At 45.9% G+C, this 27,539-nt stretch overlaps 1 protein-coding gene across 2 annotated transcripts in view; it reads left to right on the top strand.

Annotated features, from left to right (window-relative positions):
• Nucleotides 1-22,710, top strand: part of LOC142583106 (uncharacterized) — a 295,623-nt gene extending 272,913 nt beyond the window's left edge. The window contains exon 5 of one of the 2 annotated variants that reach the window (XM_075693431.1): nucleotides 21,242-22,710. In XM_075693431.1, coding sequence (XP_075549546.1) covers nucleotides 21,242-22,419 — 1,178 coding nt within the window. In that variant the 3' untranslated portion in view covers nucleotides 22,420-22,710. Of the gene's footprint in view, nucleotides 1-1,647; nucleotides 1,720-21,241 lie in introns of those variants that run through there. The other variant, XM_075693440.1, reaches the window with a different exon arrangement.
• Nucleotides 22,711-27,539: the final 4,829 nt, after the last annotated feature.

Raw genomic sequence — 27,539 nt, 5'->3', positions numbered from 1 at the left:
AACCAAGAGAACAAGCTGGCTTCAAGCCTATCTGCAAGACCGGCGTGGTCCTAGAGATGACAGTTTCTATCAAAAAATTTGTTCCGCATAAAAGGAAGCACCTGGTATATGCTAAAGCTTTCAATGAGGCTTATTTTAACTATGTTCCCCCGTTATGTGAAGGAATTACATGCTTTAGCTTCGCGGCTAAGTGAACAGCAGTAGCATGTGTCACGATTTTGCGTATCATTCGCAAGGTACTACAAAAAAATTATTAATAACAATAATATAACGAGCTTCGTGTACATGTAGTTACGCGCGATTATTCTATCTCGGCCTATCTGTGCTCTGGTGAATGGAAAGAATTGCGAGGAAGAATGTAACAGGAGCACAGCCTAGCATGCAGGCGTCTGGATGGTACAAAACAATGTCGCGACAAACGCAGAGTGTGCGTTCCCGGCAGTTGAAATGCACCCCTAAAGAAGAAAACTTTGGTAAGACGCACGTGGTCAAGCGCAAGTCACAGCCTCGCCTTCCTTCAGTTTAGGACTTGTGGAATCTTTTCTTTCTTTTTATTTATCGATCACAATGTCGGCGGATAATACGTACCAAGAAAACCACTTGGTGTAGTATATTTATTAGCAATTAGCTGAAATGGAGTTGGAACAGAATAATCTTATATGCAGTCCTGAGACACAGGTGCCCATATTGCGTACAACTTTTTGTACAGATTAGGTGAGAACAGGGTGGAACGTGCAGTCACGTGGCAGGACGAGAGGAAGAGAGGGGTGGGAACTGAACCCGATCACTACGGTCTCACCAGAGGAGTTTTCTTTGTTAAGGCCTAGACGTTTATGATCACCATGTGTGCTTTTTGTAGATTAAAGGATGACGTTAAAGAGAATTATCATTAAGCTCTTTGTGTGATATGTACGTTACAGCTGAAGATACTCACGTTAAAGGATTCTCCAGCGTTCTTTCAGACTGTGCGTTGACATGTAGCTCGCAACATTTTGATGTTAATTCGGATGCTTTATTTATGCTACGCCATTGTGTGAGCCAAATTAGGTTAGTGAGCCATTCCTACAATCTGCATACCATCTTGCCTGCAAGGCTCTTGCGTGCCCTTTGCCTCACAGGAACAGCTTGAATGGAGATTCTGCATGAAGGCACTTCGCGCCGTATTTTAGTGCGAGCAGTGCGTGTGTCTGTATACATATACCGCAGCGTATAATTAAAAATTAAATTATGGGGTTTTACGTGCCAAAACCACTTTCTGATTATGAGGCACGCCGTAGTGGGGGACTCCGGAAATTTCGACCACCTGAGGTTCTTTAACGTGCACCTAAATCTAAGTACACGGGTGTCTTTGCATTTCGCCCCCATCGAAATGCGGCCGCCGTGGCCGGGATTCGATCCCACGACCTCGTGCTTAGCAGTCCAACACGCAGCGTATAATCAGCGGTGAGAACGGGGCTTTCCAAGCAATACTCTTCCGAGAGGCTTCTTTTGTACTTCTTTAGGTGTGCATACAAAGAAGGGCGCGGTGTGAGTGCTGTTGGTGTCTGTGCTCTGTGCGCGACAATTCGCACATGGCAAGCTGTCGCAGGGCATCTGACTGTTCCCAGATTTTGCTAACGTGGAATCTCCTCTCTTTCTGGCTGTCAGCGAAACTGACCAGACTCAGTGACTTCGCTTTGCACATGCTCAAGTCTCCGTTCCGATGATTTGTTCCGGAGAGTAAGTGTTGCCCGTTCCTTATTTTTTTCTCCTTTGTTTTATGTTCTCCCCTGTGTTGCGCTTTCGTCGCACCGCCACCGCCACCACCACCACCACCACCACCACGTGCGACCCCACGCTGTCACCGGTGTGCAAGTCAATTTCCGTGGCGTAGAGAGCACCGTTTGTAAATATACACCCTCTGCATTATCGATGTTCGCTCTGCTTGTGGCGAGTGTCGCTTCCTGTTGTTCACAGCACATACGCTCGACCTCTTAATGCTTCAGTGATACTTTCCAGCAGAGCTGCTTCTTTTCAACGAATGTATAACTAGCGAAGGAAACAGCTAGCGTCTTAGTAGCTCCGTGCTTCGAATAGGCGAAACACGTTCGTCGTCACAAAAAACGCTGTAGATAACGGTCGTGTTAGAAGTGCGAAAATGACGTGAAGATATTGCTCACATATGACCTAAACGAGCCCAACTTGCTTGAAGTTCTGAATTTCCTGCTGGCGCTTTGTCGTTATACGATATCGGCTGTAGGCAATCGTTCAATCGATTTAGTAATGATTTTACTCGTTGCCCGCCGGCGCCACCATTTTGTTGTGACAACTGCTCCGGAACAATCGCAATTGGCCGCGAGAAGCTCCGCGCGAGTTGGTGCACAGAGACGCAATGGTGCGGGTAGTTAATTTACTTGTGTAGGGGAAAGAAAAAGAAATAGACGCGCCCTGAACCAGTGCTGCGGCACACTGCCATTCAGGCTGCCGCAAATGTCCCTGCGCGTTAACTGGTTAAAGCCCGTTACCGTAGCTTCTTGGCTAGTACGCTTTATATGAGCGCCCAGTGCGTGGTTCGAAAGACAGACGAATAAAACGAGAAAGGGAGGGTGGTCAACCAGAACAGGATATCCGGCTTGCTACCCCACACTGGAGAACGGGGGAAGGGGAGCTACCAACATAAAACAGAGATAGAGAGCAAAGTACATCCACTGAAAAAAAAAAAAAAAAACGAAAAGCGGCGAGGGCAAGGGAGGGTTTCACAGGTATATCGTCCACGTGTCGCCATTCGACTGAATGTGGTTAGAGTCTGTTGCATTGCACAGCATTGCAGAAACTATATAGTTGGGGTCATCTATGGCGGCATCCCTGGCCACAGCTGACCCCAACCATATAGTTTCTGCAATGCTGTCCGCTTTTAGTGAGGCATAACAATAACAGACAATTAAAAAAGCATTTTCTGGCATGCATTGCATAGGATAGGCATCAAGGGAGGTCAAGGGCTACGGGCCCTGCACGCATGCAGAGTACCCCGCTGACGATATTAAGCAGATTTACAATAAGTACGCGTAGTAAAATACAAGTATCGTATTAACAGAATGAGAAAAATACGGGGACTGATGTCAGCTGAATATTGAAGCAAGTGTGCACAGGAAAATAATGAAGCGGCAGCATAATAATATTCCCAGTTTTAACATACCGTTCGGCAGAGAGCTTGTATCAGGCGTTTATCTGCACCATCTACGTCAGAGGCATCATCCAAAGCAAGCGCGAGCATAAGTTGCAGTCACGTGCGGAGCGACTATGATCACTGATGGTACTTGTAGCGTTCTAGGCCGTTCACCGTTAAGGGAAACACATCAATAGTACTTCAGTGGTTCTAGCAGCTAAACTTAAAATTAGGCTGGTAGAAAAATCTTTCGTCGATAGATATCGGTATTAGAAGTCATATAGAAACAACTTCTCTGTCACAAATAAGGAGAAATGTCGAAGTTATGATGAATTTAATACTAGCTGATGAGGTCTTCGTCCAAAGTGTGGACGACCTCGTACATGCAGGACAGTGAGATTTCATGACAGACAATTCAGTAACGCATGTAAGAAACTGAGTAGATATTTCGTACCTATTATTTATGTCACAGAACTGAGATATCAAAGTTACAAATATGCTCCCTTCTCTCCACACCTTTTCAGTGTTAAACACGAATAAACACGAATACACTGAACTGTCGCAGACATGTGAATAAAGCTCGCGCTGCCACTTCCTCTGCTTCGTGCTAATGGCCTGACGCCCACCGCGAGAAAACACTGATAGTTCCTTTTCAAAGAAGCGTTAGACAGCCACAAACAGCTCGACATGCGCTGCTATGGTGAACGGCCGGTTGCCTGTTGCGACTCCCGAGCAAGCGCGTGCAAATTTGGAGTGAAGGGCAGCGCGAGTGGTCTGCCCCAGCTCGCAGCAGTCCAAGGAGCAGACGTCATGCCAACAATCAAGTTCAACGACAAACTATTAAATCTTTGGAAAAGGCGGAAGCAATAGAAGACGCAGAAACTATCAATCCAGATTCATTATCTGGCCATGCGGGCACAATGTGCAGACGTCAGAGGGACACTGAAGATAAAAAATATATTGAGCTGTATGAGTACATTAGCCGTTTAACAGAAAAAGAAAGAAAGAAAAAAGAACGCTCTTGTCTCGGATAAGAGGCTACGAGAACAGACGCAAAAACAAAAGACGGGCGGCGACGCCGCCTTTATGTTCCCGCACCAGCTCGCCGCGGAGTCATGGATTTTTACGCGTCTTACATGCTTGGGCCTAATTCATTACTTTTTTTTGATAAAGCTGCAGTATATCTTATTCTAAAAAGATCCAAAGACTGATCTTAGCCAATGAATACATTGTTGCGCTAACCGAAAAAATAAAGACATAGGAGGGCAAGTTAGAAAGGATAGGTCCAGCGCTGAACTTCAACTGATCTTATTCTTACCGCAGAGCAGGGAGAATCAACAAATTCGCATGCGTACATCAGTGGTGGCTAGAGCGATTACAGTGACGTTTTAAACAGCTGCATCTCTTTGTCAAACAGAAAAAACAGACGTACCACTAATGCAACTCGTGCCTCTTTCTTTTATGTGATATGCCTCCAAAAGTTCCCTTGCTCACGTATCACCACTCCTGCCGATTATCTTAATCTCACGCAGTAACGGCTGGCATCTACCTGCCAAGCAAACCATGCAATGCGCAGGTAAATGCGCATTGCCTTTGTTAATTGTAGACAATTCATGTTCCCGGGCCCGATCATTGACACATCCCCCCTAACTAAAAGCTCTAGAGATGTAATTCAATTCCTGAAGGAAACGCTTCTATCGCACCCGATTTTTCTGTATACGTAGTTGATTTGTTTTACTCAGTGCCTCAACAGGAAATGTGTGCCTTTGTTGGGGATTGCACTGACCGCAACAGCCCAGTAGATTTTCAGAATCTTGTGGGTATGTCTATTGACAATATTATGGTTTATTGGCATTTTATTTAAAGTCGATTTTTTATTTCTTTTAACGAGGACTTGTATGTTCAACGGCAAGGAATTTTCATTGCTTCCTGTGTCGCTCCTGTGCTGTGTGACATTTTCTTGGCGTCAACTGACCGCGACCTGCACAGTTCCTTTGACGATAGATTCTACCTTAAGGCTTTTAGACATGTCCATGTTTTCTTTTAATTCTTTTAAAAATAACCATAATTTTACCGTTGACCAGTGCATTAACGAGGCCTTAGGAGTTTTTAGACTACATGGGAAGGGCATGCTTTTTACGCATGAAATCCCTTCCCATGTGACTCTTCAGTGTTTAGATCTATTTTTAATTTTTGACAAAAAGTCACGTCTGTTGGCAGTAAAGCCCATGTGCCCAGAAGGAACTGCTCCCGTACGATTTGGCACATTCAAAGTTGGTTAAAAGAGCAATAGCCACTCTTTGCCTTGAATTTGCTCTCATGAAGTCGTGCCCTCACGTGATGCAGGCTAGCTTTGATAAGCAATCGGCGAGGCTACCACAGCCAGCTACCCGAGATCGGTCGTAGGGGCGGTGTCAAAAACACATTGCTCCAGAAGGTGACGGGAAAAGAAGCATATGCCTAGCTCTGACCAAAAAAGGATTCAAACCCGCAGTGGTGCCATACGTCCACAAACTCTCCCACAACTTGAATAATGTCGCTACTAGGTTTGGCGTGCCAGTTGTTTTCCCGCGACGCACGTTGGCTCGACTGTGTCCGCGCATAAGCCGCGTTAACAAAAAGTCAGGATGCCAGAAAAACCACGCTAGACCGTACGTGAAATGTGCGGTGGGCGTTGTATACGAGATACCGCTGAAATGCGGGAAGTCCTACGTCGGACAAACGGGGACATGTGTAAATAACCGGACCTGGGAGCATGAATTGTCTATAATTAACACAGGTAATGCGCATTTACCTGCGCATTGCATGCTTTGCTTGGCAGGCAAATGCCAGCCACCACTGCGTGAGATTAAGATAATCGGCAGGAGTGGTGATACGTTAGCAAGGGAACTTTTGGAGGCATATCACATAAAAGAGAGAGGCACGAGCTGCGTTAGTGATAAGTCTGTTTTTCTGTTTGACAACGAGATGCAAGTGTTAAAAACGTCCCTGTAATCGCTCTAGACACAACTGATGTACGCATGCGCATTTGTTGCTTCTCCATACTCTGCTGTAAGAGTAAAATCAGTTGAGCGCTCGACCTATCGTTTCTTACTTGCCCTCCTAAGTTTTTATTTTCCTGTTAGCGCAACAATGTATTCAATAGATCTCAACCAACTCGCCCAGCCAACAAGTTCTACTGATCTCAGCAAACTTCAAAAACTTTTGGTGAGTCCTTACTTCCCCAGAGCAGGACAGCAAACTATGTTTATCTTCCGGTTTACCAACCCGCTTTTCGCATCTCATTTATTTCGCTTTCTTGAAATCCGTGACGTCACGTTGACATACCGGCATTGAGGTCTCGATGCGATATTTTAGGAGATGAAATTATGACTTTCATTTTGTTTTCATACAACCAACCTATATTACGCGAAAAATAAAGTGTTGCGAAAGAATGCCTTATCAATCTAAACTTATTCATTGTTTCTCTATAGCGTCCTTTCAAATATACAGTAAAGAGCATCCCAAACTTTGCTTAGCCTAGTGAGGGATTTTTTTGATGGCTAGAAAAAAAGGTTGAATAATACTGGAGAAAACGAAGGGCAAATTACGCCTCTTTGAATTTCCCCCTCAGAACGCAGCTATGCAATGCAAGCTTTGTTTAAGGATAAACTATGAAATATCCCGGAACAGCAGCATATACACTCTGGCTAAACAAGACGACGTTACGAGAAGCCAGTGCGGGAACATTAAGCTCGTCTTTCGTTATTGCATCTTTTATGGCCTAGCAAGACTCCTCTCACGGTGGGATAGTGGTTTTTGGTATTCCAGAAGTGCAATTCATCGATACAGCTAAGTCAACGGTCTTCTTTAGTGTCACTCCAATTGAAGGCCTTGCTGGTATTACAGAAATGAACGTGACCCTCATCCCAGGGAAACTGATTTTGCATTATTCTAAATATGCCTCAAGTTCGGCTTATTATGTAACTGGGGGAACTGTGTAGCGAATCCTGTCTCCTTGACCTGATCAACGCGTGGGTGAGCACGCGGCTCCCTTTAGCCGATTTGTTTATACCCTCGCATTGGGTCAGTATCTGTTCGTCTCTTAGGTTGCGCCAAGCCTCTGCTGAAGATAGCGCCTCGAGAATTGGCGAAATAAATATCGACCGCTAATTTTGGCGCACGACATTACAAAGTCTTGTACAAGTTAGAATTCAGTGAAATGAGTTTCCGTGGCTAAGGATTGCTTTGGTTTTATACATCAGGCCTCTGGTTCACGTAGCTAGAACGAAACATAAAAGATAGAGCTTCACGCCTTTGACGAATGAAACCAACGGTATATTGTTCGTGGTCGTCTTGAGTTAGACTATTTCTTGAATTGCGATTAGTTCGCCAATTTGTTAAGTGTAATTGCGCAAAATTTCAAACATCCGTTTTATGGCACATGATGCACTTGAAAAAGTTGTACAGAGTGCTCAGAAACACCCAAAGAAGTTGTTTTCAAGGCGTTATATATTATCTGGTTCGCTTCTTCGGGCTATAAAGAAAAACCCGCGATGTATGACATTCCATGGACAGCATTGAACTTGTATCCTAGCTTGCGAACTTGAATTTCGAACTTGTGACTTATCTGTCGTGACTTGGGAACTACTTGCGGGAACTTGTGTCGCGATGACTTTGTTCTTCTCACGCTGTTCCTCTTTTTATTGCACGTCGGAACAGAGGAGTAGCTGGCGTCTCTACAAGGGTCCAACATCTCCTTACAATCAATCAATCAATCAATCAATCAATCAATCAATCAATCAATCAATCAATCAATCAATCAATCAATCAATCAATCAATCAATCAATCAATCAATCAATCAATCAATCAATGTTTATTTAACGTGCCGTGGAATAGCCTAAGGTCTGAATGCTGCAGCACGGTAAAAAAACATTGATACAGAAGTACGAATACAGAAAAAAAAAACATGAAATAGACAACGAAAATTATCTAACGGAACATTTTACAATCAATCAAAGCCTAGGTGAATTCACGACCGTACGACGACGGAGAAAAACACGAACAATGCGTCGGTGTCAATGAAAATAAATTAATCAATCCCGGCTTTAGATTATGTGCCCAGAAAAAAACCATGAGGTTTTGATACTGGCGCACAGGTAACCGAACAAAAATATATCGTACCAGCTTAAAAAAGATACAAAGCAAAAGGAAAAGATGTATGGACAGAAAATCCATTCGGGCATAACGCTGTTACGGATGATTGTGTGTCTATTTACACATGAAGGCTGGCAGAAATGATCGATCGTGAAGATAGCCGTTGAAATGCTGCTGCTCGCCACAGCGAGGGACCGTCGTCGTCCTCCTATTCTTCAAGCTCCTTTTTTCGCCGCGTTACGATCCCCGTTTCGAAGTCGAATCCCGCCGGGGGAGTCATTTTCAGTGACGGGATCATAGTGCTTAAGGGACGCAACCTGAGCAAGTTGGGTTTTGCTAGACCGCCGACCTGTAGACAAAAGGCATGCGACCACGTAAGTCACTCAAACGGTCTGAACCGGCGAACGGGCCAACATAATGCGACAGAAACTTGCAGCACAAGCCGCGCCTGCGCGGCGACGTCCAGAGCCGCACTGAATCGCCATTTTCAAAAGAAACTGATGGATGAGTGTTGTCGTACCGCTGCTTTGAGTGGTTTTGCTATGCCACCGCGCGAAGACGTGCTATCCGTCGGGCTTCGGCAAGGCAGAGTGTCTTGGTGATTTAATCTTCGGTATATATAGAAAATGGTAGGATGGTGAAAAGGCCGGCCCGCAGCGATCTGGCATAAAGAAGCTAGAAAGGACATGGCCAGCATGTTCGTCAGACCGGTTCGTCCGTTCAACAAGACCGTTGGTCTGTGGACGATACGGCGTTGAGTGTCGGAAATGTGCACTGCACAGACGAAGCAGTGCTTTTACAGCGTCGGCGACGAACTGCCTACCGCGGTCACTTATGATCGTAGAATGACGAAACGCTACAAGAAAGCTGCGACGCAAGCAGGGGTGGATGAGGGTATTGCTGCTGTTTCTGCGTACCGAGTAAGACAGATGCGATGGTGCCTCGGTCGTTGTTTGATGACCGCGGAAAGGGGCCCAGGAGGTCGATACCAATTTGTTCAAAGGCTGTATGCGGCGGAATCAGTGGGTGGAGAAGTCCTGATGGAGCGTTTTAAAGTCGCTTGTGGCGTTGGCATTGATCGCAGCTGACCACGTATTGATTTGTTGTGTGACGCATCTGTGGCGAGTAAGAGCGCATAACAGTAAGAGTAAGAGCGTAGATACGTAAGAGCACACTTCCGTTTTTTTTTATCCTTCGCGTGCTTTCTCTAGACCCTCGGGAAATAGAACCACGTTAATGATAATGTCATGGAAACAACTACATTGGTTGCTTCTGAGCAGGCTTCACAACACTTGAAATGCGGCTCATGCCCGAAAACGGGTATTTAAAATTTTGCATAATTGAGCTTCATCAGCTAACTAACTACAGTTGACAAAAATAGTCTGAGCAACTTTAGACGAGTGTGAACAATGTACCGTTCGCCTCATTTGTTGATAAGCTAACGAACTTTGATGATCAATTAATTGGTTGTGAATTCCCACCAGTTCTGTCTGCATCATGCGGCTTTCGTAACCAGCATACATAGCTTTCTGTCCGCATTTTACGGCAACAGCAATATAAAGCTCATCCGATACCAAAACGTGTCCGCTGTTGGCCCGGTATCTATTTATTTATTTATTTACATTACCCCTAAGGGCCCTCACACGAGGGTATTACATAGGGGGGGGGGGGCACAAACATGAAATATACACAAGAAAAAAAAAAACTGCATCAAATAAACATACACACAAGGAACATAAAATAAATAAATATGAACAAGGGGTATATGCACTTAGTCATGAAAACACAAGAACGTTTTACATAATATGTTAATATGTGCATATAACTAGAAGTAATATCTAATCTGCTACCACTAACCGATTTCTTGCAACAAAGTTTGGAAAGATGGTAAGTTAACTTCAGTAGCTATGCGTGATGGTAGGTTATTCCATTCTATTATTGTGCGAGGAATAAATGATGTTGCGTAGAGCGATGAGCGGCACATTATGCGTTTTACTTTGTTAGCGTGGTCACGGCGCGGGAAAACTGCAGGGGGTGGTGAAAAGAAGTCATCGTGAAGCGTGGAATAGTGATAAAGTTTATGAAATAAGGTTACGCGAGCAAACTGGCGTCGACGTGATAGTGATTCCAACTCGGCACGTTGTTTTAACGATGTGACGCTGGCGAAGCGTGAATAATCGGAAAAGATGAAGCGAGTAGCACGGTTCTGCAGAGATTCATTGTTGTTGATTATGTATGCTTGATCGGGATCCCATATGGCAGAAGCATATTCAATTTTTGGGCGGATCAGCGTGATATAAGCAAGTTTTTTAAAGTGTGAACGTGCGTGCTTGAGGTTACGCTTAAGAAGACCGAGTGCTCGGTTAGCTGATGCTAAGACTGTGTTAACATGGTAATGCCAAGTTAAGTAAGACTGAAGATGAAGGCCAAGATACTTGTAAGTTGGCGCAAGTTCTACTCTAGCATTATTGAGAAAGTAGGTGGTAGGAAGTCGAGTGGAATGGTTGGTAAATGACATTAGCTTGGTTTTAGACGTCTCACCTGTGCTGCGTCGCTTTCGGACACACAGCAGTTCTCACAGAGCTTGCTACAAACTTTACTAAAGGGAACTCTGGCGCTACAGAAATTGCAAACACAGTGGTTCAGCCAGCATGGGAATGATGGTCAGTACGTGGATTTGGTTTCACTTACTACGTCCCTCTAGCCTCACACAACTTTGTGACGTTGTAAATTGATAATATTGAATGAAATATTGCGTTGTACGTGCAACGATCCGCAATGATAATGCATGTGTGCAGAAACTTATTGTTATTCATGGTTATACAAAAACACGATTTATTGGAAATTTAGAAAGTTAGATCGCAATAAATAGCAACACAAGAATGTCTGACGGCACAAGCAGGAATATTATACATAATCCATTCTAATGCCAGTCATTCGCATCGCCAGAGTTCCATTTAGTAATTTTTGCAGGAAACACTAAGGCCATTGCAACCGAAACGAGACGGCACACGCAAAGGCGCGCGAGCTCGCGAACCGCGCCGGCGACCATCGTCCGTGGGACAGCACCAAAGATTGCTTGACGAGCTACAACGAAATTACCAAGGTCCTCTGCCTGGTCCGCCGAACCTTCCCTCCGCCCAGCGACAAGCTGGACAGGGTGCTGGCGGTGGCCCTCAGACAACTGCAGACGCTCACGTACCCTAACCCGGCACAATACCAGAGGCTCTACCCCGGTACATACCCGACAAATATATGCAAGGTCTGCCACACTGATATAGCCACTTTAACTCACCTGCTCTGGGACTGTAACAAAAGCCCGCACGGTGCTACCTCCGGAACCCTTCCGCCGCGGTGGGCCGCTGCCTTGCGCAGCCCCAGCCTCGGCGACCAACTCTGGGCCGTCCAGCAGGCCCGCGAGGCGGCGGCGAGGCAACACCTCGACGTCCCCACGTGGGAGACCTAAGGCCCCGTAGGCGACAGCTCTGCAGTACTATAAATAAAGTTGTTGCCAACCAACACTAAGGCCATTTCTTCCCCATACTTTCCCCTCTCCCGTCTTCAGCGCGATCTGCAGGTGGTCGCATCGCGCGGTATCCATATACGGTGTGATCTGAGCGTGGTAGAGCCAGGATTCGGCGCGGTGGGCACATTTTCTCTTGGTCAGAGCAAGGTGCCACCCCTTCGCGAGGTTTAGCTTGAGGAACGCTCGTTGCAGGAATGTCAGTAATCTTGCACGCAGGTCAATGTATTTAAGGACGAATTCACACGTAGTCGGCACGCGCATAAGAGCGCGGTTTGTTGGAAACTTCAGAGGAACCCTAAAGAGGAGCATTAAGTTAAGCTGGATTAATAAGCTACACTTTCTCAATAGCAAAAAAGGTCACTTTTACCTGCGCGGTGGCTCGGTCAGCCAGAAAAATACGCAAGAATGAAAAAATACGGATGGCGATCGACGCCTCCCTGAACTTCCTGCGCCAGCTTCTTATGACGTCATGGATATCGATGTCGTTTTCTCGCCAAATGCATTGCATTATAAATTAACCAAATACTCTGCCTTCGAAGTTTTGATATAATTTTCAGCGCGAGAACGAGAAAATACCTTGCGTCCTATCGCTGCTGCGGTTCGGACGCGAAATTCAAGAAAGGAAGGCTTAGCTTATTCTCTATTAGTGATCAACCACTTTCTACCAAACGAATGAACACATAATATTTAAAGAATACTGTATCAGTCTCAACTGGCTTGATTAGTTTTCTGTTTAGTGCCCCCTTAACTCACCCGAATAAGAACTAAACGAAAGGTGTTCGTGAAAGGAAAAGTAGCTTGCTGGAAGGTCAGTAAAGTGTCGGGAGGTCTGAGGTCTTGCTCCGTGACGTGTCTGCATGGCATACACAGTGCTTCTTTATCTGCATTGAGCACACAATGCAGGCATGCGCACTCTGTCGCACTCTGGATTGCATAAGGCTTGTCAGCAGCTGACGTCGTTAGTTCTCTGGGCAGCTTCGTTTCTCAGTGTTCGCCTTTTAATTTTTTAAAACTATTTTTTTACGCAACGCACATTAGTGTAGTTCGATTGATATCGAAAAGGCGTCGGTGCGTGTCTGGTGAGGAACGTTCCGTTGGCGTGCCTGTTGTAACATGTGCAAGCGTCATCACCACTGTCTGTCCTGTTTGTCCATTTGCTTCCTGCTGCCTGCTTTTAGCAGGGCTGAACAATTGCGAGCGCTCACATGATCACAGCGTCAGTAGCAGTTCACTCAGATGCTTTGCTTAGCTTGGCTGAGCGTGTTTTGCTTACAACCTGCCACTATGCAGAGGGAAGGGGCCGCCCTCTATTCACTAGAATAGTCCTGCTCATTCAGAGAAACACCGAGTCGCAGGTATTGCCTGGCACTCTGATATATCCCTGCATTTTCTTCGTTTTACCATGCGCAGTGGACAGAATCCGCTTCCGGCACAGAAAAACATATTACGCAAACAAAAAGGCCTTTATCTGATGAGGCAACTTGAGTAGATTAGAAATGGATCCGTGAAAGGGTGTTTGAAAATTAGTTCAAGCAGGCAAAAGATTAGGGAACTTTGCAAATGACATAGGTGCCTCTCTTTACAGAAAGGACTGACAAACTCGCAGACCGCTGCGCCGTCTGCCTGAATATTTTTTTAAATTATTACGCATATTTCAAGCACAGGAAGCAACGGTGAACAAAAAAGATCCCCAGTAATTTTTTTTCGTAACCTTGTATATGTCGTCTGTTGTAAAGTCATACCGTATAATGTGCAATCGCGTAGCCGCACTTTAGAGCTGTTTATAGTGTCACTCGTTTTGCCTCCAGCACAGGGTGTGGGGATGTGGGCGTTACGTTTTGTTCACGTTTCTTTTTGTGCCGGAAGAAAAGGTGTTTTAAATGTATTCGAAAAAACACAAGAAAGAAAAATTATTCGCTTCAATCGCTGTGCTAGTCTAACCTCTCGGGCCTTGCATACACAAAATTTCACTCCTTCTCATGTCAAATTACAAATTTGCGGGTTGCATCGTTTTCCTGATTCGTCAGCAGAAAGCCGAAATGATCATTTGTGATGGTTGTGGCAAGGTGCAGAGCGCTTGAAATTCTCATTTCATGCGATGGTGAGTGGCGACTTTCGCTGCGAACCTGAATTTAACCAAAACCACAATTTACTAAACTATTTTCTTGTTTATTATGTTTATTTCCCGATCTGCGTGACAGTTTTGTTGCGAATGAGTCCTAGGCCTTGCGTATGTAGCGGTGCGTGCCCGGGCCTTGTTAAAAATGCGAAATTAGATTATTTTTGGCTGAGACAGGCTTGACTATATGCACAAGTATTTCCGCATACAAAAGTTGCCGGCGAGTGCAAGCAAGTGGCTGTTGGAGCCCACGGAATAAAATGCCTGGCGTGCAGCATGCGGTGGAAAAGATTTTTCTTTTTCCACAGAAGGCAAAGTCGAGAAGGGACCCTTTCCTTATTTCGTTACCGCCGATGGCGTCATGTCCGTTTTGTAGCACTGTAACCTATATTGCCGCTTAGCGTGCCGCTACTGTATTTTACTAGAGTGCTAAATATTTCGCCAGAGCATTGCAAACAAACAAGAAATCTAAGTTTGGCGTAGGCTTGCTGGCGATCACGTGCAGCTCCACCTGACGGCGCGCTCGAGCAGGAGGTCGTGGGCGCACCAGAGCTAGCTTTTCTACACGCTACCGGACGGTGTCGCTCGTCATACTCATAACATGCAAAACGACGGCTGGCACGACTGATCGCGAAACTGTCGCTCCGGTTTCTTGCGAAAGTATTTCGTTAGGGCTTGTGAAGTTTTGACATTTAAAACGGACGAAAATTACTTTAACAAAATTCTAACTATATCGAAATTTCCTGCGGGAAACAGTGCAGTTTTACTAGGATTATCGTGTTTGCTGGGGAACAAACCAGTTAATGTAATATCATCATATTCCGGCCATGTACAGTGTGTCCGTAAAGTCGTGGTGCACTTTTGACCGGTCACAGGAAACCAACAAAACAAGAAAGAAATGTGAAATATTCATCAAATAAATGGAAAACTCTCCAAGCTTCCGTAGTGTGATGTGCAAGGGTGTGCGCACACAGGTGATGACGCAGCACCACGAACTGCGCAGCAGCTGATCGGCCCACGCCCACACCACTCGAGATGTGGACAGTACAGAGGAAAGTTCAGTGTGTTCTGTGGCTTGCTAAATTCGAACCCGTGACCAAAGTGCAACGTGAATATCGTTACGTGTACAACGAAGCGCCGCCATTTAATGATTTAAACCAGAGAATCACAGACGTTATTCATTCTGTTACACCAGACGTCCTTAACCGTGTGCGGGAGAGAGAGAGAGGGCTCTTTATTAGAAAAACAGAGAATTTTGCCGGCGCGTATATAACCGCTGGCATGCTACTCTGTATAGGGATGGGGAATGGGATTAAATGATTCCAGAAAAGTGTGGGAGAAAAAGAGGATAAAAATAAATATGAAATGTCCGAGTGGACCTGATACTAATATTTACAGGTGACATGGCGGGTGAATTTAGGCTTTTGTATAGGAAGTGTGCAATTTTTAAAGCTTTCCTATTAGACCAATTTCTGTCAGGTATTTGAACAATAAATCCAAAACCCGTCGCTGTTTTGAAGGGCCGGGCATTGGACCTAAGATGCTCGGTAACGTTAACGGTTCGTGGCAAATCATGTCCATTTGGTGCTCAAAAAATTGTCTCTCGTCGCAGTACGCGGGGCATTCTAGTAATATGTGCTCAATTGTCTCTAAGTTGCGACAGTTATCACAGTATGGGTTAGTGGTAGGTCCTATGCGGTACAGATAATTGTTCGTGTATGCCACGTTCAGTCGAAGACGACGGTAAATGTCTCTAAGTGTCGAGGAAGTGGTAGTGGAATTTTCGGTATCGTTTCTGGGTCAATGTAACGCAGGAAGTTACCTTGGTGAAGCGGCAGATTCAAGATGCGGTCTTTTTCTTCATAGCCATATTTTTCTTCCATGTGTGAAGCGTCGGCTTTTGTAAAAAATGTTCTTTTGAACTTGCGGTATTGGAGTCCATTTCTGGCAGCTTCGTCCGCTCTTTCATTTCCCGAAATGCCGGCATGACCAGGTATCCACTGGAACTTTATGCAATGCCCAGCAATCTTAGCCCTGTGGTGAAGATAAGCAATGTCAAATGCTGCTGGTTGATTATTGCGACGCTTGTGCCTGTTCCACATACTTTGTAGGGCTGCTTTTGAATCTGTGAAAATCACCCATGTCTTTGGCGGCTGCTGTCGAAGTACATACACAAGGGCCTCCTTTATGCCATATAGCTCCGCTGAAGTAGATGATGTCGCTCGCTCAAGACGAAACGAGAATCGTTGCCCTGTAGAGGGAACAAAAAGTCCGCATGATGAACGATGTGGAGTTGTAGAGCCATCTGTGAAAATGTGCGTTGCGGCTGCGTAGTCTTTGTGCATATATTCCAAAGCTATCTCATAAGTCGCTGCTTGAGGCATTTTCTTTTTCGCACTGATTCCAGGTATATATGGCACGATTTCCAGTGGGGACAGTGTCCATGGTGAAATATTTCGCGGCATAATTTGTGACGCCTGAGCAGGAATCGAAACAGATATGCTTCCGACGGCCTGTCCAAAGCTAGATGTAGCACGGGTTCTGGAAATATCCTTTAAAAAGTGAGTCTTCGTATGAATGACGTGGCGGAGGTGTATCCGGAGTGTCTCCTGCGAACATAGCACTTCCAGAGGCAGGCATCCAGCTTCTGCTACAGTTCCTGAGCGGGACGACCCCTTCGGAAAGCCAAGACATACGCGAAGGCAGTTGTTTCGTGCTGCCTCGAGTTTTCTCTTGCTTGTGGGAGATATTTTGTGCAGGATCGGGAGGTAATATCGTAGTGTTCCGTCGACGCAGGCCTTATGGAGGAGCACCATTGATCGACAGTTGCTGCCCCACTGTGATCCGGCTAAAAACCGGAACACGTGCGACGCCGAGGAAATCTTCTCACTCAGTTTTTTCACTTGGGGCGACCATGTGAGGTTCCTATCGATCGTCACTCCAAGAAACCTTCGCGTCTTGACGTATGGAAGGGCACGACCACCCAACACTAGTGGGTATTTTTCCATACACCTCCGCGTGAAAGCCATGGCAACGCTTTTGTCGGGGGACAATTTCAGACCCCTTGGATTTAGGCAGGTCGATATATTTGCTAGCGCTCTCTGGAGGCGCTGTTGGGTAGTACTGCGGGTACGCGCCGCACTCCAAATGCAGATGTCGTCCGCATACAGTGCAGTGTGATTTTGACGCCAGGGGGCAGGATTCTTCTCAGATGGATGAGGACTAAATTAAATAATACCGGGCTTAACACAGCTCCTTGTGGCACTCCCTTCTCGACGGCATAAAGCGCCGTGGGGCCATCCGGGGTACACATGAAAAGTTGTAGTCCTTGAAGATAGTCTTCAATCCATGCGTAAAGCCGTCCTCCAAGACCAAGGGTTTCCAAAGCGTCAAGTATTGCTTTATGATAGACCGAATCATATGCTGCCTTAATGTCTGAAAATAATGCAGTAGGTATGTTTCTAGAGACCAATTCCTCTTCAATTGATGAGACAAGTGCAATGACATTATCAACTGCGGACCTATTTTGCCGGAAGCCATTCATTTCCTCCGGGTAAACTTTTGCAGTTTCCAGGAACCAATTTAGTCGTTTGTAGATCATTTTTTCGAATAGCTTCCCTACGCAGCTAAGCAGAGATATGGGTCTGAAGGAGGCGTAATTTGTTGGCTGCTTCGCTGGCTTCAATATAGGAATGACTTTCGCAAGCTTCCATTCCGTAGAAACCTCCCCAGTTATCCCCCCCCCCCCCCCCATGAGGTGTTGTAGTACTCCAGAAGGCGTAGGCGAGATGTGTGGCATAGATTTGCGAGCGCTTGATAACTCACGCCGTCGTGGCCAGGTGATGATCGCTTGTTTACGTCGCCGATTGCTGCCGTGAGCTCTTCGATTGTGAATGGTAATTCTAAGTCAGGAAGGGTAACTCGAGGTGAACTAGGCTGATGACTTGCAATTTGCCGCAAAGGTTGTGCCCCGTTGGAAAGGAGCCTGCAGTACTGCTCTGCCACCTCTTTCCGGGATGCGCGTTCATGTAATGAGAGGGCGATAAAAGGCTAAAGCTGTTGCGGCTCTTTGCGAATGCCTCTGACGACTCGCCAGATTTTGCTCAGCGGTTATCGTATGTCCAGTGTCCCACAAAAGTCCCTCCACCTTTTTCGGTCCAGTTTGGTGAGGTAACGTCGCATATGTCTTTGTGCCCGTCGACAAGTTCTGAGGTCTTCGATATTCTTAGTACGTAGAGCCTTCCTTTCGGCACGCCTTCGAATGGCACATAACGTTTCAAATTCCTCGTCGTTAGTTCGTACATTACAATGCTTAGTGGCAGAGTGGGTATTTTGTTTGAGGCAATGAGCTATTGTCGGCATTATTTCTGTATTCGTAGTCGAGGCTGTGATTCCTTTGTCTACGGCTGCTGTGTAAGCTTCCCAGTCTACCGACTTCAGTTTCACTTTTCTGGGCGACGTCCGAAAATAAGGGGCGGAAATTAGGATCGGGTAGTGATCACTATCTCGAGTCCCGAAATCTGTACACCATCCGAACATAGGGGCCGCTTGACTTGATACGAATGTGACGTCAATGCAGTTAACAGTCTTTGGATTTTTCAGGTATGTTATGCTGCCATCGTTCAAGGGCTCTATATTGTATTTTTCAAGAAGCTTCGCCAGCTTGGCACCCGAGCACATGTATGTGAACTGCCCCAGATCTCGTTATGTGCGTTGAAATCGCCACAAATAATATGTGGAGACTGAGTGTTTGTCAACAAGTTTTCCAATCTTGTCACGTCGAAAGGTGATCCTGGTTCCAAGTAGACGCCGATCAGGGTAAACACGTTGGATGCAAGCACTGTGGTTGCGCAAATATATTCGTTCTTGTCATGTGGTGCTACGTCAATCGCAGAGGCAGGTATGTCGTTGCGAAATCCAACGAGCAGTCGGCTAATTCCATTTTGTCGCCTTGAATGATGAAAATAAGAACCCTTTATCCTAAACTGCTCGTCGACGCGAGACTCGGAAATGACCATAAAAGGGAATCGGTACACTCGCGTAAGATGCTTAATGTCCGCTAACTTCGAGCGCAAGCCGCGAGCGTTCCACTGGAATATAGTACATGTGTGGAAGTGTTTGTTGGTGGACACCGCTTGTGAGACGATTGTTGGCGAAGCCATCGTTGCTACTGCGAAGAATCACGGCTTTGCGCCGTGAAAGAAGACGCCACTAGCGGTTCCAAAGCCAGGACGGCCTCTACCTCAGGGATACTCTTAAACGATGGGCTGGCACGGAGAATAGCCTTGATTTCGGCGAGCATCATGGGAATCAGCATACTTGATATCTCATTTGCAGTGCTACCATCTATCAACTTTTCTTGGTTCTTCCTGTTCTTCTGCTGCGACCTTGAGGACACTTGTTGCTGTCGTGGGCTTGAGGTTATATCACTTGAGGGCTTTGATGGACTCTTTGCAGTTGAAGGCCTTTGCTGGTTTTCTTTCACGACTGAGGCGTAGGACTTTTTCAAAGCCGTGTCGCTTGCGCTGCATCGTGTCGTGTTGCTTTTGGTTTGTAGATGTATACATCACATCCGGATTCGGTGGTGGTTCTCGTCGTTTCCGCACTTTTCCTTGGATTCGCTCCATCGTCCGTGCAAGAGTGGCTGATTTCTTTTTAGGACACCCTCCGTATGACGCAGCATGCTCAGCTCCACAGTTTGCACACCGAGGCTGGGAACGTGACGTACACTCCTTATGCGTATGTGGACCAGCGCATATCTTGCAGCGGATGGGGCCTTTACAATATTTCGCTATATGCCCATGTCTTTGACATCTAAAACATTGAGTAGCAGACCCCATGTATTCCGTCACGGGATAACTGCAGAACCCAAGCGACACTCGGTTTGATAAAGGGGCGTCCTTAGAGAATTCCAGGATGACCGAGCATCTTCGGGTTTCCGTTACTATGCCATCTTTGTTAGGGACGTACAAAACTTGCCTTTTAGCAGATATGACTCTTTGTTCGCTCAAATACTCCTTGAGGTCGTCATCTGAGTACTCAACAGGAACGTCCTGTATCCTCCCGTACGTGGCAGAGTAGGAGTATGGAACTCGCGCTTCTACAGGAATACCCGCTAGATCTGTCACTGTGAGGAGACGATTGACTGCAGGAAGTGTAGACACTGTCACCATGAGGCTGCCATCCTTGTTGAGACGATGGCTGAGTATGTTTTCTTGGGCTGTTGTCACGACCGCAGAAGCCAGAGGATTTGGGTTTACTTTCCATAAGCTGCTGTCAGGCTGAGTTGGCTTGAATATAACAGGAACACCTGCGGCTCTTTTCTTTTTGTAAAAGACAACAGTGAAGGCTGTCTGGTCCATCTCTTCGTTGTCTCCTGCAGATTCCCTTGTGTCAATGTCATCTTCACGTAGCTTTAATTCTCCTTGCTTGCTCATCTTCTCTGTGGTCTACAGAAGCAACATGCTGACCTGATTGCTAATTGCTTGCGACGGATGCCATCAGAGCATCACGAAGGGCGGCCGACGGCGCAGGCTCGCCGCGCTGCTTCGGTCCGGTGCGCTTCGGGAGCCGCTTGCTCTGCTTCTCTCGCAGGACGGTGACCCCCAGACCGGCGTTCGGTGAAAGAGAGGCACAAAGAGTAAAAGTGAGCTTTACACTTGCAAAAAAAGACTTCAAATTACAGACGGGCGTTCGGAAGCGAGCCTATCGCTCGCTGTCTTCGTCTTCGTGTGCTGGAAGAATTTGAATATAGTTTAGATGCGTGTATATAGGGCAACAAATGGAGGCCACAACGAACTGCACTGAACAAGTATGGAACTTGGAGAGTTTTATTTGGTGAAGATTTCACATTTCTATCTTCTTTCGTTGATTTCCTGTGACCGGTCATAAGTGCACCATGACTTTACGGACACACTGCATTTGAAATTAAAACGAATTCAAAAACATAAAAGCGAGGTTTTAACAAGCCCCCAGAATTTCTTTCCAGTCCCAAGTAAGCTCGGGCGTTACGAATAATGGATGACAAAGCGATTTATTTCGCTAGCTGCGCGAGAATTTGTGCTAGTACTTTAGTGCTGTCTAAAGCTGCACATTGTTGCTCATATCAGTGCAATTTTGTCAATGTAATACTCAGAAGAAAACCAGGGAAAGCAGCGTACTTGCACAGGACGTGCATTGTCTTAGCCTTATGCCTTATAACATACTGTATAGTATGTGTCTGTGTGCGCGTGTGTGCGCGGTGCCGATGTCTCTCAATGGCTCCTAACACGATCTTCTTATTGTTCTCCACGTCCTTCCTAAACTGCCCTCTAGACGCTTCGGCCGAACATCAAAGCCAAGCGGACGACGCACGAATATCATTCGACGCGACAGGTGACGGGGATTCGGATTCCGAGAACCCTCCGCCGCCGGGCTTCTACGTGAGTGCTACGGCGACTGAGGGCTACGGCACCGAAACGACCACGTCGGACCAAGAGTCCGTATCGTTCGCTACCGTCGGTCCCCGCGCCGTCGCGGCTGCTGGCGGCGTCGGCGACAAAGCTTCCGCCACGGCTGCTTCAGCCGCCTCATTGCGTTGCCAGTGGAACGACTGCCAGAAGCCTCTCCCGAAGACGGGAGTGGGCAAGATCAGAGTTCACACATGTCCCACCTGCTACGGCTACTTCTGCAGCCGTGCTTGCCGCAACCGGCACCGTGACGCAAAGCGCTGCGCGCTGACTCGCATCTCTAATTTGTGCCAGGAGGTGCTTCAGAAGATCCGCCTCGATCAGGTATCGCGGCAGCACCTGTCGGTGTGCGCACAGCGAGGCCTCCTCTCCCGTGGCCGCGGCGTCATACGGCTCGTCTTTCAGGGGGCACAGAGGGCCGCCCAGTTTCTTGAACGCGGCTGGAGCGACGCCGGCGTGCGTGGACAGATGTTCTACGTCGCTCGTGACGACCTTCAGCCGCACGACATGGGACCCCGCGTGTACATGCGTGTGCGCGCGCTGTGCGACGAGTATGATCCCCAGCGCAAGTTTGTCCTCTTGGTCGCCGTGTGCGTGACGTACGAAGCCGTCACGCCCTCTGGAGCCGGAGCCATCTCGCGCGAGATGGTCGTCAAGGCGGTCAAACTTCGACTGAGTGGGCCGCTGCCCGAAGACGACGTGCAGACGCTTATCCTTCCGGTGGCGTCGCCGATTACGGCAGGATCCAACGGCCTGCTGCCGCCCCAGAAGCAGCGCCTTCAAGGGCTACACCACGTCATCAGGCAGCTGGAAATCAGGGGCATCGACCTGAGTGCCTGCTATCCAGAGCTCTATGCCAAGATACGCGCATTCGTTGACACAGGAGAGATGTTCTCGCCTGTGTGCATGTTCCCCACGGACTCACGCTCAGGCCAGGTGTTCATGTGCGTTGTGTTGCCATTGGCAGACCAAGAGCTGCTTGACAGGATGGCTGGTACTCGAAGTGCTGCATCTGTCAAGGCTAAGAAGCGCTGGATGTTTTAATGGGTCAGTGTACGTCTCAATATGTGAGTAAGGGGTAGACTCATGCGAGCGGTCATAGTATGTCGCGTACCCCTCTGGAAAGGCATTATGAAATCTGTAATCTGGTGACAAAGTTAGCATGAGGATTATGCCATAGATTTAAACAATTAGACTTGCTGTTGCAAATGGTTTGCTGTTTTGCACACGATAAAACATCCAAGTCGCTATGTTTTGCTGAGCAAACTTAATGAATTTCGCTCGTATTTGCAGCATAAGGACACCACTATTAAGGGGCTGTCCTTCTCGAGTGTGCAGTTGGATGCGTTATATAAATTAGGATGCACAACTGACATTACATGACTCAAGTATAGAGTCAAGGGTTGGCTCTCATTCGGAGGATATGGGCGAAAGCCCCTGAAAGTAAGAATATATTTTAGTGTTTGCAGCAGCCAATGAGTAGCCTGATATATCTAATACATGCGAACAGCTGTCAGCACAAGGAGACACCTCAGTGCTGCAATGCCATAACACGGAGCATTCATCAAGGAATGCAAAATTAAAGAATACATACTAACTCTATCTGCTGCTCTTTTTAGCGTGAAAGGTGTATGCTAGCAAATGCGATATAATTAACTGTCTAATGAGAAAACCATGAAAGTGATAAACACAACACAAGCACTGGCATTGTGTGCGCGTGTCGTTTTCCTAGTTTCTTTCAGGGGCGTAGCCAGACGGAGGGCACACCGTGGATATGCCCCCCCCCCCCTTCCTGTGGACAAATGCGAGCTCCCCACCCCTCCAAAAATATCCCGGGCTGCACCATTCGTTTCTCTGGTCGTCTTTACGACACTGTTAATCACATCATGATTCTGTACTGACTTATGACAAAATGATCAAGACATGTCCTCTTCTGTCCACACTGCATGCAGCTGAACCCGTTATAACAGAGTCTACATATAACACTGATGAAAAATTTGAAGTCGAAATTCTATTATTATAGTTGTACAGTTATCTCTGAGCTGATTTTCTGTGCCTTATAGATATACGAGGCAGGACCCAAAAGTAACGAGAATTGTTTTTTATAATTCTGATATTTCTTCAAATGATTCAAAAGATAAATGCTTTAAAATTACACTTTTTCCGAGACAATGGACTTGTTGAACCGCTCTATTCGTTGTTCAACACTGTTCAGCAACTCTTGCATTTTGGTGACCCCCAGTGCTTCCGTCATTTTCTTCATTATCTCCTCTAGATCCTGAGAATGCTTTCATTTAAGCTCTTATTTCAATCTTGGAAATTAGAAAATTGCAAGGGGCAAGTTTTGAGAATTAGAGTGGAGTGAGGTAAGGTAGCGTTATTTAGAAGTTTCCTGAAGAAATGCAGCATGCTCAGTGCTATGTGGGCAGCAGTGTTGTCATAGTGCGCAAGCCACTGGCCTTAGTCCTACAGATTTAATCGTTTTCCTACGAACTGCATCATGCAACCGCTTGGCTATTAACTTAAAAATGCTGGTTGATTGTCTGACCTTGCTACACAAATTTAAAATGAAGAACTTATCTGATTCAAAATATTTCCCAAACAAGAACAGAACTTGATACACACACGTTGCTTTTTGACGTCCACCATCGCAAAACCGACGAAGACGGTGACAGAGGCTCAAAAGACAGCAACGATATGAGCAGACAAAACTTTTCACAAGGACGCTGCTTGGCCAGCTGATGCGGGACATTGTGTAGCGCGTGTGCCTAGCGGCGTGGGTCACTATTACCTACCTTTCTAATTCAGTAAAGGATTCTCGCTACTTTTTCGCACCCCCTCGTACTATGTGACAACACCCTCCTTTACTGAGATTTGATATCAATGCTATTGTTATAGGTGGACTGCACTGCATTACAAATAGCAGAAATATATCTTTGAAAATCCCAGATAAAGTGCAGGAGGGCTCTGCACTGGTACGTAATTCTCATATCGGCCAGAGCCCTCGAGTGGGGCAGCAAACAGCAAATGCGTAACGTGCACTGTCTTTCAAAAGTTACATCATGCTGCTACATCGTCGGCCAAGCCTCTTGGGAAATCAATTCCGCTGTTGTAAATGAAGGTTGCTTTCAATCGAAACATGTACATGTGTAGTTGTGATTTCTACGTCGACAGAATGGGGTGTTACTTGCGTGCATATGGTGCTTTGTTTCTGGCTATGCGCTCTTGTTGCTGAACATTCATGAACAGTAGCCGGAGGCATCACATGCTGCACATATGACCGGTTATTGCGTTAGCTTTAGTACATTATGATCAGGGCAAATTATCAATAAAAAGATATGAATGCTAGATCAGCTTTGTGAATAGACTGAATTACCAGTAAACATTTTGGGATGTTGCTTCAAAATCAGCATACTGACATTTGAATACAGTAGCTTCTTTGCCTCCAGAAAGTTTAGCTATAATATCACGGAAAGGGAAATGTAATGCATGTGCCTTTGTGCGGATTTCTGCACCAATCCATGCATGTGAAAGAGGAATACTCCCAATTGTTTATGTGCATCTACAACAGACATTTAAAAAACTGTCATTCAGTTTCATCAACATTTGGCTCTTTGGTGACCAAAGGTCACAGATGTGCCAAAAAAGGCAAGTTCCGTCAGAGGAAAAGATGATGCACCAAGCCTCAAAACCAAATGTGGTTATGAGGATCATTTTAATGCAGAAACACCTTTTTTTATTGGCTGCAGCTAAACCTGCAAAAGAAATGTCTTGTGTACTGTGTTTTGTCATTGTTCCTGCGACCCATAAGGCTGTGTTATGTTTGTTTCATGCACTTAGCTACGTTTCGGAATTGGAAGCACTCTATGTCAGAAAGCGCAACGCAGACTTGGTGAGGAGATGACTTTCAATTTTCTTACCAGTTTTATACGGCACCAGTCTGGAGAAACTTACTAGTGCAAAATACGCCAGCATGAAGAAACAATGGCTGTACTAAGGAGGCAGAGTAACTCTGCAGTAAGTGACTGTATTCTTCTGTTTGACGTGGCTATGGAGTTCTGGACATTAACACCCGTGTGGTGCTGACAGACAAGGCTACTGTTTATGATGGAAGAAGTCATGATTAACCCTAAATGCTGTTCGTTGAGAACTTCGTAAGCAGAGAAAGCTCGTTCCATACCTTGTGGTCTGAAAATCCCGGTGCCAAATGTAGCATTTTCAACAAAGATATGTGATGTTTGTCTTAGCCAATATTGTGCTTTTCTTTTTCTTCTGAAAAGTGTATATCAGTCATAATTGTGGCCAAAGTGTGGTGGTGTGGTTCCACATATGGGAATATGTGTTGGCACTCAGTAATTGCTAACTAAGCACAACACTTTATGACTGTTCTTTTTGAGTCTGGGATCAAAGTTGTCAGTTGTATAAACGCACATTTTCTGTCTTGTGGTTGAAGTGACATTCAATGTATGCAGTGTGTAATATTATTTTTTGTGCCACTCATTATCTGTTCACTAGAGCATTGAGAGCATTGATCAACCTATGTGTACTTTTGCCATCTCTTCGTACTTCCCACACACCATTCATGCTGTTTGTACACATGTTTTGCAGAAGATGCCTCCTAGTTCATTCGGCTCACAATAACGCATCAACAAAATGCGCTAAACTTTTAAAAGCTTTCCACGTCAGTCAGGTAGAAATAAGTCTACCTTTGGCAATGGTATTATTACAGCAAACATTTGTTGCAGGCATTAGCTTAATTAGTTGCCCCAAAGCCACTTTTTGATCCGTGACTTGTATAAGGGTTATCGCATCTGTGTGTGGTTGTGCTATAGATCACTCTGTTGTTTGAATGCCATATACATGTTTTCCAATACACATATGTATTCTGCACGTTCAAGCTAATTTTTCTTGTTTTAAAACGTGTGCAGTAATTAGCCTGGAATAGAGTTGTTACGAAGAACCGAGCAAGTGTGCGCACATTTGTTGAATTCAGCTACGTGTTCGTCAAATAGGCACATTGCCTCTATATGGAAACCATGTGCAGCTTTTGCCAAAACGTTTTTTTATCGCCAGGCAGGTTACTGTGAGGAAGTGTTTCAGTTTGAGCCAGGAGCATTCAACTGAAGAATGTCTAAATGTGCTGGATGACAACTGATGACACAAGAGTGAGACAAATACAACACAGTGTAGGCTCGCAATAGATGTTTAGAGGTATGCAATGTGTGCACATGTTAACTGAGTCGGTGTTTCTCTTGTGTCCTTGTCATTTCGGGAAGTTTCTTGATTATTCATTTACATTTCATGTAGCTCGTTAAAAACTTTCCTTGCTCCGAAGCTCTATAAAATTGAGAAGGAATGTTGGTGTGAAGATTGAGTGTTAGCTGTGGGTTGGCTGAGATTTCTGTAGCACTTCTTGTAACATGTGGAGCACTTCAACTTCAAATCAACTACAATGAGTGCTACAGGAGTCCTGCCATAGGAGCTGAAAAGGACTCTGGTCTCCTATGCACCAGCTTATAAGATTTTTGGGAATGACTGCTCATGTTGAATGAAGGTGACGTATTTTTCACAGTCACTGTTTGCAAAGCGGTAACACTGTCAATGCGCTTAGGCACTGATGCGCTTGCAAATATAAGGCAGTTTTAGCTACGCGTCGCTTACGGTCCACTCTGCTCACGCGTCACTCACTAGAAGAGTGTAAAGAACAGCGTTGGTATTGAATTTTTAGTAAGCGTGTCTCCCAGAGATGCAAGTGACACGCAGCCAGTTTTGTTCCAAAGGATAAAGAAGCCAAGCGGATACACCGTCATGCTCTACCCTATTGGCTCGGCAGCGGAGCAAGCAGCCTTCTGCCTTCTGCTGATGGCATGAGTATTGTGTGCATGTGTTCTAGCATTCCTACTGGGTGGCTGTGTGCAAATTGTGAGGATACGTTGGTCGGAGTGGAGCGAACTGTAAACGTTAAGCTATAAGTACCTATTGTGGGACACATAGAACTAGGCTTTGTTGTCTGTTTTAAGGCCATTGCTAGGAAGAATGCTGTGAAGCAACACCAAAGAGCAGAAGAAGACGAATGACTGTTCTGCTGGAAATCAAGATTTCTACTTGTAAGTTGTTGAAGAGCTGAATTTATTGTGAAAAGTACTCAATGGCATTTACATCAG

Source organism: Dermacentor variabilis, chromosome 1 (genome assembly GCF_050947875.1).
Source record: "Dermacentor variabilis isolate Ectoservices chromosome 1, ASM5094787v1, whole genome shotgun sequence".
Classification (NCBI taxonomy): Eukaryota; Metazoa; Arthropoda; class Arachnida; order Ixodida; family Ixodidae; genus Dermacentor; species Dermacentor variabilis.
Note: the sequence above shows the minus strand (reverse complement) of the source record. Positions and strands in the feature narration are given on the sequence as shown.